Source organism: Cetorhinus maximus, chromosome 15, assembly GCF_964194155.1.
Source record: "Cetorhinus maximus chromosome 15, sCetMax3.hap1.1, whole genome shotgun sequence".
NCBI lineage: Eukaryota > Metazoa > Chordata > Chondrichthyes > Lamniformes > Cetorhinidae > Cetorhinus > Cetorhinus maximus.
In genome coordinates, this window is record NC_135893.1 from 62,952,905 (window position 1) to 62,968,532 (window position 15,628).

General features: G+C 40.9%; 1 protein-coding gene and 1 long non-coding RNA gene across 2 annotated transcripts in view; one reads left to right on the forward strand and one right to left on the reverse strand.

Moving 5' to 3' along the window:
• tmem184a (transmembrane protein 184a) overlaps positions 1-15,628 on the forward strand; it is a 42,210-nt gene that overhangs the window by 16,398 nt on the left and 10,184 nt on the right. The window contains exons 4-8 of the mRNA XM_078558550.1: positions 4,427-4,517; positions 5,169-5,244; positions 9,466-9,557; positions 12,136-12,305; positions 13,143-13,340. Coding sequence (XP_078414676.1) covers positions 4,427-4,517; positions 5,169-5,244; positions 9,466-9,557; positions 12,136-12,305; positions 13,143-13,340 — 627 coding nt within the window. The remainder of the gene's footprint in view (positions 1-4,426; positions 4,518-5,168; positions 5,245-9,465; positions 9,558-12,135; positions 12,306-13,142; positions 13,341-15,628) is intronic.
• The window catches only part of LOC144690754 (uncharacterized), a 92,812-nt gene that overhangs the window by 3,351 nt on the left and 73,833 nt on the right, over positions 1-15,628 (reverse strand). The window contains exon 3 of the long non-coding RNA XR_013578954.1: positions 4,295-4,467. This is a non-coding gene — a long non-coding RNA (uncharacterized LOC144690754). The remainder of the gene's footprint in view (positions 1-4,294; positions 4,468-15,628) is intronic.

Sequence of the window (15,628 nt, forward strand, 5' to 3'; positions counted from 1 at the left end):
TAACCTTAGTGATTTCATACCATTGAGACAACAGTGATGAATGATAAATCACTGTTTACTCTGGGAATCTATCAAGTGACAATATTTTACCAAATGACCTGGCAATCAATAGTTACCAAATTTATTCTATTGACCAACTGAGGAATTGAACAGCTTCTGCATGATAAAGAAAACAAAATTATTCCATAGGGCAGTGTACTTCCTTCCTTCCTTCCCTCCCTCCCTAGAGCAGAGATGTTTTGGCAGATTCCATTTATAGACATTCTGTGATTGGGGACAGAATGCATGGATCCTGTAAGCCAGTGTTTCTTATAGCTGAACTACTTTAGTGTAGTCCAACTTGACGACTCAGCACTACTGCCCTCACACCATCCATAAAGATTGAGTGACAACTGAGAAGAAGATTCTTTTGGTTTGATAAACTAATCCAAAATCAACCACATAATGTGTTCCATGCAACCAGATACTAGGATCTAGGACAGATGCTGCTCATTATTCCCATGGCGATCACACTGTTTTGTTTTGCTGTTTACTGCAGCAGTGTTCTCTTTATAAGGTCACTTTAGCAGGGGCTTAGTTGTCTAGATGCTTATTAACAGTGGAGATTAAAACACAATGACTCTAAATAACAGTTGGAACAGATTATAGATTACTGAAGCAGTGATCCGTTTGTTTATAAAGGGGGGAACAGGAAAGGAAGGGTGTTGGATCTCCTATTTAATTTTTCTTGCAGTGAAGTATTCACATTCTTAAAAGATGGATAGTCCATCTACCCACACACCTAAATTGGGGTTTCTGTTATCAATCATCATATGATGTGAGATCAATTGAGGGTTTTCATGGGAAATGAAATGTGGCGAGTGACTTTATATACCCCTCCCCACACCCCACCTTCCCAAATTGAGTTGGGATTGGTGTATGCATAGTAACAACAGCTACAGCAATGTGCATTTATATCATACCTTTATGTAGTAGGTCATCCCAAGGTGCTTCGCTGGAGTGTTACCAGATAAAAAATGACCTCAAACCATACAAGATGTTAGGACAGGCAAGCAGAAGCTTGATCAAAGAAGTAGGTTTTATGCAGCACCTTAAAGGAGGACTGGGAGAGAGAGGTGAAGAGCTTTAGGGAGGGAATTTCTGAGCTTGGAGCCCAGGCAACTGAAGGTGCAACCACCAATGGTGGAGCAGTGGAAACTGGGTTTGTGCATGAGGCCAGAATTGGAGGAGCACAGAGATCCCAGAGGATTGTAGTGCTGGAGCAGATTACAGAGATAGGGAGGAATGAAGCCATAGAGAGATTTGAACACAAGGATGAGAATTTTAATTTGCGACATTGCCAGATTGGGTGCAAACATAGGTCAGCAAGCACAGAGGTAGTGGGTGAATGGGACTTGAGTTAGGATATAGTCGGCAGAGTTTTGAGTGAGCTCAAGTTTACACTAATATCCCACGAGTTCTCTTGCACCTCGCTGCTAATATCTGTTCGTTTCATGCTGGGCTCAACATCACAGCTAATATTTGGGGCTCTCTATGGGAAACCTTCACAAATCACTGAGAGGGTAAAGTGATGTCTGGTGTCTCTAGTTACTAGTTGTTTCACATGAGCCATCAAAAATAATTGAAAACTTAACGAGCTGCAGCTTGCTTTCACACACCAGTCAGATTGGATTTCTAATGTTTGGTTTATGTTTACATTATGCATGGATGTGTATCGGTTATGCTTTTTCTTGGCCTGTCAAACAATAAATAATCTGTTGTGAGATGGAGGTAAAAGCAAATTGAAATGGCAACAGTCTGGGTTTATTATATCTAGCCTAAAATATGTTACTACTTCATAAATTTGCATGAGCTAAGGATATTTATGATTTTGCGTCCATTTTTTTGTGTGGGACCAGTGATTAATGACTTGTCGTGAGGACCGAATGCACATGAACCGATCATTTCATTGAGTGATGCAAAAAATTATTATAGCTTCTGTACAAACAGTTGTTTGGTAGCACAGAACTTGAGTATTGCTGAAAAAAGAGACATGTCTAAGCTTTTCATCCTGCACTCATCGGGACACTCGCAAAAATACTAACATAAGGAGGAAAACAACAATTTATGCCATATGTGAAGAGAGTGCTGATTGGTTGGCAAGTGGCATTACCATGGAGAATGCACCACTGATGTCTTACTGGGCTCCATCCTGCACTCAAATTCGCCTATGAAATGGAGCAGTCAAATGAACTCCACTTCTTTGACGTAGTTGAGAAATGTGCCAAGGGATTCTCTACCTTCACTGGTCAGTATACGTGTTGGGATTCTTACAGTTCCACACGCTATATGATTGGTCTTATTGGCAACCTTGTAAATAGAGCCTGTGGCATTTGATCACCATGCAAGCTTGACACTGAAGTAGAGTGCATCAAAGGCAGGGTAATAGCTACCCTGGTCATATCATTTTGCACTGTATATCATGCAAATTTGTGAATGGGCCTAAGGCTGTTACTTTCAGTCCTGAAAAGTGCCCAGTCTACCTCAGATTACCCTGGAAGGGCAAGGTATCGCAAAAATTTGAGCAACAGGTGAAGCTAGCTGTTTCACACTGCTACAATGCAGTAACGACACGAGTGGTATTCGCCATTAACAGGATGCTGCCATCAAGCCAAGACATTCTGCCCATCACCCAGATGAGCAATGTGGTATATGAATTTAAGCCCCTGCTAAAGTGTGATGCTAGGTATGTAGGCCATACATCCCAAGACTGACGGATTGTATCAAACAGCATGTCCTAGCCATTTTTCGCAAAGGACAGGGTACTGACCGTACCCAACCAGCCCGTGCTTGCAAAACTCAAAACCGTGTCCAACATTAGATGCAATTCCACAATTGGACAATGTTTGCTAAATAATCCTCAATGTACTAAGAATTACACTGGCAACCAATTTAAGATTCAGTCAGGCTTGCAGTGTGGCACATTTGCATGTACTGGAAGCTACATATATTAATACACAGGGCCCTGTTCTTTGTAGACAGAAAGAACATACATTGCGCCTGTTTCAGCTAAACAAAATAAGTGACAGCCATTCGCTGGCTCATTCCTCAGGGCAATGCCTTGACCAATCAGGGTCAAGCTGCCTGGTTTAAACTTCAAACAATGCTTGACAGTTAAGTCAGTCACCATCAATGGTGCATTCTCCATGGCAATGCCACTTGCCAACCAATCAGCACTCTCTTCACATATGGTATGAATTGTTGTTTTCCTCCTTATATTGGTAAACTTGAGTGTCCTGATGAGTGCAAGACAAAAAGCTTAGACATGTCTCTTTTTCAGCAATAGCTTCTGTACAATTATAATGTACCCAGGCTTGTTTCCCTCCTCCAGAAACGCCCGGCCTCCCTTTCCTCCAGTACTTTCCTCACACCACCCCGTCACCTCCCTTACCTCTTCTGGCATTCCAACCCCTCTGCTAAGCACTCGTCCCCTCCCCCACTTCCCTGGAGAAAGCATCCTCCTTTTTATTCAAAATTTCTTCAGAAAGATATAGTGAGCAGAGAATAGTTGCAATCCCAGTCATTTGCAGTAGTGTGGTCTTCAGACATGACTGGGGGAGTTATTCAATCATCTCCATTCTGGCCAGGAATAGTTGTGCCACTATATACAGCCATAAAGCTTTTGCACCAAGTGAACTTGACATTTCCAACCTAGTTCTTTATGGGCATGGGCCAGAGCACACCACTAACTATAATTTGCCATGTGCTGTACTAAATTGCGAATCTCACCGGGACATGGCTGGTGTCGGAGGTGCAGCACCTGCACTACTACAGCTGGGGCTGAATATAATGTTGGGACCAAGCCGAGGGAACAACAGCAATTTACATATATGTAGCTCCTTTAACATGATCTCAAGGAGCATCACAGGAATGTTATCAGCCAAAATTTGACACCAAACTACATAGGGATGTTGGGACAGGTGTTCAAAAAGCTTGGTCAAAGAAGTATGCTTTAAGGAGTACCTTAAAGGAGAAGAGAGATATGAAAAGGTCTGGGGAAGAAATTCAACAGCTTAGTGCCCAGGCAGCTGAAGGCATTGCTGCCAGTGGTGAAGGGAAAACCATCATGGATGTGCAAGAACATTACATATCAGACAGTTGTGCTTAACGCTGACATGGGAACTTGAACTTTGAAATATTCCATTCCCTTGTATCAGTGGGTGATAGGGACATGCTAAGTGGGGGTAAAGTTCCTGCCGTTTTATAGGGGAGTGGTTTGGTAGTACATAAACCTATTACACATATATCTACTGACCTGGGGCCCTTTCTATGTGGTTCATGGCTCATGCCAGGTGCTTGTCGCAGGTGAAAACAACAAGTAAAAATAGTTTAAAAGGATAGTTGTTTTGTCATGTACTTGCACTGACATGTGTTGTCTTCCTTGCAGCCTTTGTGATTTACAACTTCCTCAGCCTCTGCTATGAGTACCTGGGCGGAGAAAGTGCAATAATGTCAGAAATTAGAGGGAAACCGATTAAGTGAGTTATTTCCATCTTTTATGCACATCCACTTACACTCTACACTAAAGTCAGACTTCGAAGACTTCACATTTAAATTATAACAGAGTGCCATTATCCAAACACACTGATCTGAAATAGCCACTTACAGGACTTTTCAGTGCATTCTGCACAGAGCAAAATGATAGCCAAAGACTAAAACAAAAATGTATTAATCTTTTAATAAAGCCACTAACATTCTTCTCAAACATATAAACCAACACATCAGAGGGGAGGTGAGCAGTTCATTAGGAGCATATTTGCAAAGTTTACTGCTCTGCCAATGAACTCAATCCAAGAGTGCTGCCCAATGGATTTAAAACTACATCTGAAGCTAAGAGATTGCAGGCCAACTGCAAGCTATATACTGAGTTAATAGGAATGGGTTTTGGTTAAGTATTATCCAAACACTCCGTGATCTCTAAACAGGGATTCCACTGCATAACTGTTTTGTTGTGTTTCCCATGTAGTGTTGTAATCCAATCCTAATAATTTGTATTTTTGTCACCATGAAATGACAGTTTTGTTTGCACAAGCAACTACTTAACTTATGTCCTATTAAAACTATGGATTCATAATATTTTGTAGATATAGTGCTCCCTCTATTTGTTTACATTTCCATCTCATCCCCAGGTCTAGTTGTATGTACGGAACATGCTGTTTGATGGGTATGACCTACTCCATTGGATTTTTACGGTTTTGTAAACAGGTGAGATTGTGAGAAGTCTGAGCGTCGGGTTTGCATGTTTGGTGCTGGTGATGGTTGGGAGCAAGTTCTGTTTTCACTTGCGTTTCTTGGCCAGCCAGTCTTAACCCATCAAAGAGCATGTGAAATACCAGAACTGTACAGGAATGGTAAAAGGCCATTTGATCCATCAACCCCACTCCATCCACAGACTACATACAGTCTACAGCAACAACACTTGCATTGATATAGTGCCTCAAACATAGCAAAATTTCTATTCATTCATTTACTATTTATTTGCATTTTCCATGTGGTTAGTGTCTCATGTATTGTACTGTGACGACCTTATCGTTAACTCATTCCTGCCCCTTTAATATTGGGCAAAAGTTCTATATTAGTTCATAATAAAATATTATCAAACAACAGTTTAGAGCATTAATCCATTGTTTCATCTCCAATATCCATCTCCAGCCTGCTTCTCTGTGCAGAAAACAAGCGCTTCAGGAGCACAGGAACCATTGGTTCCCATGAACAATTTGATTACTTCCATCGCTACTTATCCTTATATATACTTCTGAATACACAAAATACTGGAAACACTGAGGTCAGGAAGCATCTGAGGAGTGAGAAAAGAATTCACTTTTCAGGTTGATGATCTTTCATAACCACCAACTCACTCCCGACTAAAGGTTTATCCAGTTCCTTTTTGAAGAAGTTAATTGACTGAACCTCAGTTGTTTTCAAATAGCGCAATTGGCCAATGACCTCTCTTCATCCAGTTCCTTTGGAACATAGGAATAGGAGTAGGCCATTCAGCCCATTGAGCCTATTTTGCCATTCAATTCAATCATAGCTAATCTGTCCCTCAACTCCATTTACTGCTTGTGTTCCAAATCTCTTGCCATCCATACCAAACAAATTTATTGATGTCAGTCTTGAAAATTTTAGTTGACCCCCAGCATCCAAAACTGTGTCAAAAAGTGCTTCCTTACTTCACTCCAGAATGACCAAACTCATAATTTTAAGTAAAATCAGAAAATGCTGGAAGAACTCAGCAGGGTCTGACAGCATCTGTGGAGAGAGAAATCAAGGACGTATGACCCTTCTTCAAAGCTACAGATGAAATTTATACTGTTTAAGAGGAGTGGAGCAGGTGAAGCTGGATAGAAGGCCAGCGATAGGTGGGGGCAAAGGAGAGATTGACAAAGATGTCATGAACAAAAGGACAAAGAGAGTGTTAATGGTAGTGGTAAGGGCTAAAAAAGGTGCTGATAGTGGCATTAAGGTAGGAAAGCAGAATTTGATAATAGCAGGACAAGGGTAAGCACTCTGAAAAGAACAATATAAACAGATGGCCCTTGTGGGGGCAGGATGGGGGGGGACAAAAAAAAAGGATCGAAAATGCGATAAGGGGGGATAAAAAAAGGTGGATAAAACAATGAATAACTGAACGAAAATAAAAATGAATTTTGAAAAAAGGGATAAAAAGGGATGTAGATAGAGGAGAGAGTTCATGGTCTGAAGTTGTTGAACTCAATGTTAAGTCTGGAAGGCTGATGAATGCCTAATTGGAAGATAAGGTGCTGTCCTTCCAGTTTGCATTGGGCTTCATTGGAACATTGCAGCAGGCCAAGGATGGACATGTGGACGGACTTCTGTTTCTACCATTAAACAGTATAAATTTAATCACATTTCTACGTCTCTGTAGCTCTGAAGAAGGGTCATATGGACTCGAAATGTCAACTCTGTTTCTCTCTCCACAGATGCTGTCAGCCCTGAGTTTTTCCAGCATTTTCTGGTTTTGTTTCAGATTTCCAGCATCCACAGTATTTTGTTTTTTTCTCATTTTGAGATTGTGTCCAATAGTTCTGGATTCAATAGAGTAGATGCAATCATTTTAAACACCTTAATTGGATCACCCCTCAACCTTCTAAACACAAGTCAAGTTTGTGCAGCCTATTCTCATAATTTAACCCTCCAAAGGCCCAGTATCATTCTGATGAATCTGTATTTGCTCATTTGGAGAGCTGGTGCAGACACTATGGGCCTCCTTTTGCGCTGTAACAATTCTGTGCTTCCTGGTGTGGTGCTCAGAGCTAGAATGCAGTACTCAAGATGGAGTCTGACCAAGGCTCTGTACAACAGCAATTTTAGCAAGCAATGTAGCATCACTTCCCCTCCTTTGTATTTCAAATCCCATGAGATAAAGGCTAACATCCAGTAGCCTTTTTGATTTTCATTTTGTACCTCTGCACTAACCTCTAGAGATTTATATACTGATGACTTTTGCTCTTCCACAATTTCTCATTTCTCACCCTTTTAAAAATAATTCTGATTTGTCTTTCTTTGTCTATTAAATGAATGACCATGTTGATCTCCACCTTCCACAGTTTTACCCGTTTGCTTAATTTGTCTATGTCCCTTTGTTAACAATCTGTGATCTGCAAATTACTGTGCCTCCTAACTTAGTGTCATCTGCAAATTCGGTTATATAACTCTCTCTCCATTCAAGTTATTGATATAAATGGTGAAAAGCTAAAGATCCAGAATAAATCTTGCCTTGTTCTTCCAAGGCACCCAATTAGTGTGGATCTGCCCTTCAGAGTATCCTTGTTTATGTTTAGTTGTATCATTGCCTTGATTTTGAATGCATTCTGGTGTACAAAGTTGCTTGTTACTGCATGATGCGCTTAATGTCAATCATACCTTTTGCTGAATGGAGCAATAGTATATTTCTGTAACCATATATATGGTAGCATTGTGGTTATGTTTCTAGACTAGTAATCCAGAGGCCTAGATTAAAGACCTAGAAACGGACATTTGAGTCCCACTCATGGCAATCGGAATTTAGATTCAATTAAATAAATATGGAATGAAAAGCTAATATCATGAAATGGCTGGATTGTCATAAGATCCCATCTAGTTTACTAATGTCATTCAGGGAAAGAACTCTGCTATCCTTAACCATTCTAGCCAATATGTGACTCCAGATCTACAACAATGTGCTTAACTCTGAGCTGACCTCTGAAATGGCCTAGCAAGCCACTCTGTATTCAAGAAAGTGGCCCATCACCAACTTCTTAAGGACAATTAGGGATAGACAAATCCTGTCCTTGCCAGTGACACCCACATGACGAATGGTAAAAAAAAACAGATCTAAGAGCTGACTTTAGCTTTTAGCTCAGTGAGTGCATTATGTGTGAACAAATTGATCTTCACCTGTGAGTGGGATGCTACAATTGACCAGTGTCTCTTGGCTGAAGAGAAGATCCAACCAGGATACTACTACAACACCCTCACCTCCACCCTCAATTGCTCTCCACTGACACATGCTGAAAGGGTGCAGGTGTGGGCATTGGATGAGAGGCAGGAATGGATTCAACTACAAGGGACCAGCCCTCACTTGCTGGTTAACATGATAGGCCACAGATGGGGCACTAGGTGCTGGCTGGAGCTGCCTTCAAGAGAGGTTCGCTCTTGCAGAGCTTAATTTGATCATTGTGTATTTGCTATAAATCAGGTGACACTCTCACCTGAGTCAGAAGGTTGTGGGTTCAAGTTCCAGCTGAAAGACCTTAGCAAGTTAAGTGACGCTCGCACTGCATACTGAGGAAGTGCTGTCTTTCAGATGAGACGTTAAATAGAGGCCATATCTACCCTCGTAGTATCACAAAGTCTTTTATATCTATTTTGAAGAAGAGCAGGTAAGTTCTGCCTGATGTCCTGATCAATATTTATCTCTAAACTCGATGATTCGATCATTATCACTGTGCTCTTTGTTTGACCTTGCTATGCACAAATTGGCTGTTGCATTTCCTATAATAGTGTTTGTGCTTCAAAAAGTACTTCATTAGCCATGAAGCACTTTGTCATCTTGAGATTCTGGAAGGTACTACAGAAATGCAAGTCTGTATTTCTTTGTTCTTTCCTCTGGTGATGCACCATTTCCTAGGGAGGGACCTCTTGTGTTACTTGCTTGCATGTTCTTCATTCCTTGTTGTGAAGTGCCCTTCGTCTACTTTGATACCTTTTTGGTGCTCGTGAAAGTAAGAACTTATGTCCTTTAGGTGAAAGGAGAGGAAATTGACCCTCCCATACTGATGGGCATTCTAGTGAATTTGAGAATGTTCTTTGCAAGGGAAGGTTGGTATTTCATTTGTGTTATGGATTTTAAATGACTTCAGTAATGTTTTTGTTGCTTTTGTTCCTTGTACTTACCATAAATCTGCTGTCTGCCTCCTCTAGGCCACCTTACAGTTCTGTGTGATTAAACCCCTAATGGCAGCCATCACCATTATCCTGCAAGTGTATGGCAAATATCACGACGGAGACTTCGAGTAAGTTGGTGTTTTGTTTTTAAACCTCACTCTCCAAACGTAGGCTGTGGCTTTTTATTGTTTGGAACTTTAAAATCTTTGTTCTGTTAGTACTTTGTTTTGAATGGATTTTCCTCAGGTGCAATGTGAAGAGCTGTTTTAGGTAGTTTGCTGAGGTCAACTGGAGTGAGGGAGTTGAAGCATTTTTGGGTTAATGACTGTTGGATTCACCTTCCCTGGATAAGTTACACATGGCCCAAATGGATTAGTTTTCTTGTATAGAAGGTTAAGTTGGTGTGCAGAGCCATAGAGAGGTTTCCTTCTTGGAAGAGCATAACTGAGAAAACTAGGTAAAAGTCAGCATTTCCATCTATTTGGGGCTGCGCAAACTTCTGTCTTGTATGTGTACAGTCTAAGCTTGGTGACTCATATACCCATACAAGTGGAAGAACAAGTAGTTGTCTAGCCACTTGGGTTGGGTTGTTGTAGCAACACCAACTGATCCAAAAGCATTACAAGTTGTGAACCAAGATTGCCTGCATTTCTTGGTGTCTGGTTCAGAGTGACAATGGCCAAGCAAGCTGGGAGAAGCTTGCTTCCCAACTTCCCAACTCTCCTGGCCACAGGTAGTGCATGACCTGGAGAGGTAGGAGAGGAATAAAAGGCATAAGGCAAAAATAATGCATAAATAAATATATAAATGTGTTTCTAGTATTAGTACAACTTTAGTCAATTGTTCTTGGCTATTGTGGCTTGGAAAGAACTGTGACTTCAGGTAGAATATAAAAAACCTTTGGTTGGCCAAGTAAGAGCTACTATTGGACCTTGTACAACAAATTAGCCTCTTGAGTGAGAACATTGTGCTAATAGGCTTTAAAGCTGAGCTGTGTGTGACATACTTCTACCAATCTCTAATGTGGAATAGAATACTAGATAGAAACAGAAGCAGGCTATTCAGCCTCTCAAACCTGTTCTGTCAATTAATTAAATCATGACTGATCTGTATCACAACTCCAGCTACTCTTGGTTCTGTAACCCTTAATATACCTGCCTCATAAAAATCTTAGCAATCTCAGTTTGAACTTTCTGATTAATTCCTAGCCTCAATAGCTTTTTGGGGAAGAGTGTTCCAAATTTCCATGACCTTTTGTGTGTAGAAGTGGTTTCTGATCCCCGCATGGTCCAACTGTAAGGAAACTTATGCATCCTTTTTCTGGTCTCTCCCACCAGAGGAAATAGTTTCTCTTTCTGAAACCTATCCGTACCTTTGATCATCTTCAACACCTCAGTTGGATAACTTATATTAAGTCATTTCCGTATTGCAGCACGCTTGCATATTTTGAATGAAACATTCCCACACAGTTTTGGCTTGCAATAAAACAGTAAGAAAATCTTACCTTTGTGGCTTTGAAGGTAGAGAAACCGATAAAGAGACAGAAATGATGTGGAAATGTGCTTCAGCAGCTAGGGCAAATTGTCTTAAGGAGGTGTCACCAAAAGAAGACACAGAATAGCCACCGCAGTGCTGGGAGGAGTGGATGCAGAGACATTAAGGCTATGGAAGAGTCATTGAGGGAGGGTGGGAAAAAGCCATGGACCAATTTGAAGGACAGTTTGAGGAGCTTCAAGCTGATTCTAGGCAGGCAGAGTAAATAAAAATTCCCTTCATGGGGCAGTACTTACTGGCAGGAAGTTGGAGTTTGGTGGACCAGCATTATTGCTGTATGGAGATGCTTGGCCTCTCCAATGGTCATGGGTGCAGGTCAGCACTATAGCTCCCAATGAGCTTCTGAAATTTCTTAACTCCCTTTTACTGCTTTAGGATATCAGGAGGTAAGAATCAGTTGAGGCTGAATATTCATCTAAATCGTTGCTTTCCTTGACATTAAAACGCAGCAGTTTTAGAGATGTATGTAATCTTGGTCACTAATACAACTCAAAATGGCCAAATTCTGCTTTGGGAGATTGAGGGTTTGATTCTCCCTTGACATCCTTCTTTGTCTCTGCTTCTGGTCTGGCTCGTCAAACATGCTAAAATTGTTTTCATATTGTTCTTGTTGTTTCAAAAACAACTGAGCTTGTTTATGACAGTTTCTCAGTTTTTCAAGGCTAGCTAAGCAGCTGCCTTATCTTTAATCCCATCCCTAATCTCTGCCAAAGTACATCAAGCCTTAGTTAGCCATCAACAGCCTGAAACAGCAATATCTTTTGAACTTGGCAATAATCCAGGGCTTCTCGATCATCCTTTTTCAGTTTCCCTTAAAACTAGTATTTAAAAGTCCATATTGAAAAGTCCAAAATTCTTAAAAGTGGAGTTTCCTGATCTGTGCCATTTGCTTGTAGAGCACAGATCGGGCATGGGAAAGTCTGAACAAGGCTGTCCGGGGGAATCCAGTGCGCATCTTCATATATCTGTCTTCAAGTGACATTAGCAAAGGTCTGAAAGATGGGCCTTGGGAAACAGAGAACCCCCTAGGTAGACCATAAAAAGGGGGCTAGAAAGTAGAAAGTGGCTGGGTTAAAAAAATTTTAGGCATATGATTGGAGATGCATTGAATCCTCTAGTTGCAAGCTAATTATATACATTTCATTTCCACAGTGTGAGAAGTGGATACCTATATATCACCATTATTTATAATATCTCTGTGAGTCTTGCACTCTACGCATTGTTCCTCTTCTACTTTGCCACCAGTGAACTTCTCAATGCGTTTGATCCTATTCTGAAATTCCTGACGGTGAAATCTGTTATTTTCCTCTCCTTTTGGCAAGGTGGGTAAAATGTCAATTTTAAAAATCTGTAATATCTTTACTAAGTGACTCAGTTGAGTAAATAAGATAATAATGGCACCTTAAAAATAAGTGAAGAGGAGGAAATTGATGGTTTAAAAAAAAGTAATGGAAAAATAATGGGACTTAAGATAGACAAATCTTCATGACCCGATGGTTTCCACACCAAGGTATTAAAAGAAAGGAAATTGCAGATATAATTTTCCAAAGTCTCTCGATTCAGGATTTGTGCCTTTAATTACCTCTCAATTTAACATCAGTTGTGGGGAAATTATTGGAATCTATTATTAAATGTATAATTGACTTTTCATGCATACAAATGTCAGCTGACCAGAGAATCAATGTGGAATTGTGAAAGGTGATAATGTCTGACTAATCTAGTTGAATTATCTGAGGTGTTTACTTATATGGTGGATAGTCTAAATTGACCTCTAGAAGGCATATGGTAAATTTCCAAGTAAGAGAGCCTTAACAAAAGGGATGTTATACATCCATTGCTACTATTCAAAGAATAGAACATTTCTCAGGCATCCTTGTCAATATTCCCTCAACCAGTTGCACATTAATTGGTCATGCATTTCTACTGTTTGTGAAGCACAGTTGTGCATAAAATGGTGGCTGTTTGCCAATTATAACAGTTACTGAACTTCAAAGTAATTTGCAAGTGAAACGCTTTGAGATATTTGAGAGTTGTGATGAGGCACTATATTTAAATTCTATTGTTTTGAAATAAATTTGGAGTTGAAGTAATATTTCCATTCTGTCAATGCAGCACATGAGTTGTATCTGCTAATGTGGATTGGATCAATATTTTCTCAGGAATGCTACTGGCAATCTTGGAGAAATGTGGAGTGATCCCAGAAGTCCAAATTATTGATGGCCATGAAGTCAGGGCAGGGACAGTGGCTGCAGGCTACCAGAATTTCATCATCTGTATTGAGATGTTCTTCGCTGCCATTGCCCTTCGCTATGCCTATCCTTCCCAGGTGTACAGTGAAAAGCGTGAGACCACACAAGGTAGGAACATCCACTACTCCAAGCTTCAGCAGCTGGCTGAAGGAATATGTAGTGCTAAAGTTAACTGTTTGACTCCTTGGATTCAGAGCAGAAGGTACTTGGTTCAGTTCAAGGCGCAAGATTTATTTCACTGATCCTAACATGGATAGCATGTGTCTGCAATCCATTTAGCCTCTGTTCCCTGAGCCAAGGCAGAGGGAAAATCAACCACCTCTGATTGCTGCCTTTCTTTTTGAGAGAGAAAAAGGAATGAATGTTGGGTGAGAATGGTATCAAACTTGGCTTTGATATCCATTGTGGTTGAATAGCCTGTCAACATTCAAAATCAAGGGTTCCTCTTGCAGAAAGTGAATATTTGGCCAAAATACTGACGAGGTACCCAAGGAACCAAGGATCCAGCACAAGTCCTGTGCATTTAGAGAGTGGAGAAAATTAAGATGAACCCAAATTGTTGTTTACGTAGAAGAACTTGCATTTATTTAGTGTTTTTACAACCTCAGGACAAGGTACTTTGGTTTGTCATTCATTCCTTGTACTCAGGACTGGCCAGGGAAGTCACGAGGACACTGTACTTATAGGAAACTTGTACATGCCAGATACAAGCCCTGCTTGAAGAGCAGTGTGAATGTGAGGAGGGGAGTGCACTCGTGCACTTTCCAAATGCTGAGAAATTTTCTTTTCAGGACTCTGCTAACTTTTCATATTTGTCTTTAATTATGGAATTGGGAAGTCTTAAACTATTCTACATGGGGAACACAAATGACTTGAGAGTCGATGATCTTGAAGCACCTCCTGATCAAACTAGCTCTCCTCCTCTTATCCTTCCATGGCTGATAGTGGGTGTGCCACTGAGGCCAACGATCTTCATGCTGTTGATCGGTGACAACTGTAATGTTTAGGTTTGAGATCATGCAGCTGTTAAACAAATTCTATTTTTTTTTATATATAAAGGCATCACTGTCTTGAAGAATACACTACTGTTTTCTCCAATTGTTTTCAATCTAATCTGAGGGGAATGACTCCCTGGGTGACAGGAGCCTCTGTAACCTCACCTGACTGACCATTAACCAAGTATGAATGTCGACAGTAGGTTTTACAGCATAGAAACAGGCCATCCTGTACAACTGGATGGCCTATGCCAGTGTTTATGCTCCATGTGAGCCTCCTCCCAACTTAACATCATCTCACTTATCGGTATATCCTTCTGTTCCTTTCTTCCTCGTGTCTTAATCTGGCTTCCTCTTAAATGCACCTATGCTATTCACCTTAACTACTCTCTGTGGTAGCAACTTGTGCAGTCACCACTCTTCAGGTAAAGAAGTTTCTCCTGAACTCCCCAATGGACTTAATATTGATGACAGACTGTTCTCAGGAGCAATGCACCCCAGCTGAGCCCTGTGGCTGACCATATGCTGACTAATATACTAGCACAGCGGTTCATGAAAGCTCACCACCACCTTCTCAAAGGCAATTAGGGATGGGCAATAAATGCTGGCCTAGCCAGTGACACCCACATGCCATGAAAGAATTTAAAAAATTATTCAGAGGCTGCTATCAGAGTTTATGGTTGAGAGACTAATTATTCTCTCCACATACTATTCCAAGCAGAGACACTGATGCAATTCCAAATCCCCACCACCCCCACTCCTCCAGCAGCAGCTGAGATTGGCAAATTCAAGAAGAGGTTTCCACTTGCAGGGGAAACCTAAAATTAGGGATAATAAATATAAGATACTCACTAATAAATCCAAATGGAAATGTGAGCGAAACTTCTTAACCCAGAGGGTGGATAGATTGTGGAACTTGTATCACATGAAATAGTTGAGATGAATAACATAGATACATTTAAGGGGAAGCTAGTTAACTATATGAGGGAGAAAAGAACAGGATTATATTGATGGGGTTAGATGTAGAGTGGGAAGAGGCTCATGTAGAAAATGAACAGTAGCATGGAGAGTGGGCTGAATGGCCTCTGTTTTAGATACAATGTAATTGGGCACATCTTGTGATTGTGTCAAGGGCCTGGGTCTTTTGGGTTGGTGTGTCAACATGGGGTGGATTTTACTAGGAGTGGGGGGGGATACAATGGTACCCAGCCAACACTGCCGGCCCCCACCCCAAACAAAAATGTCTGTCGGCACTACACTGACCAGAAACCCAGATGCTGCGCAGTGATAATATGCTCGGGCAGCCTTAATTGGATCAGAGTGGGACTTCCGCTCCCACCCATCTGGGAGGGAATCCTGCCCTAAAAGGTTGCCAGCTAATCTGATTGGCTGACAGTTCTG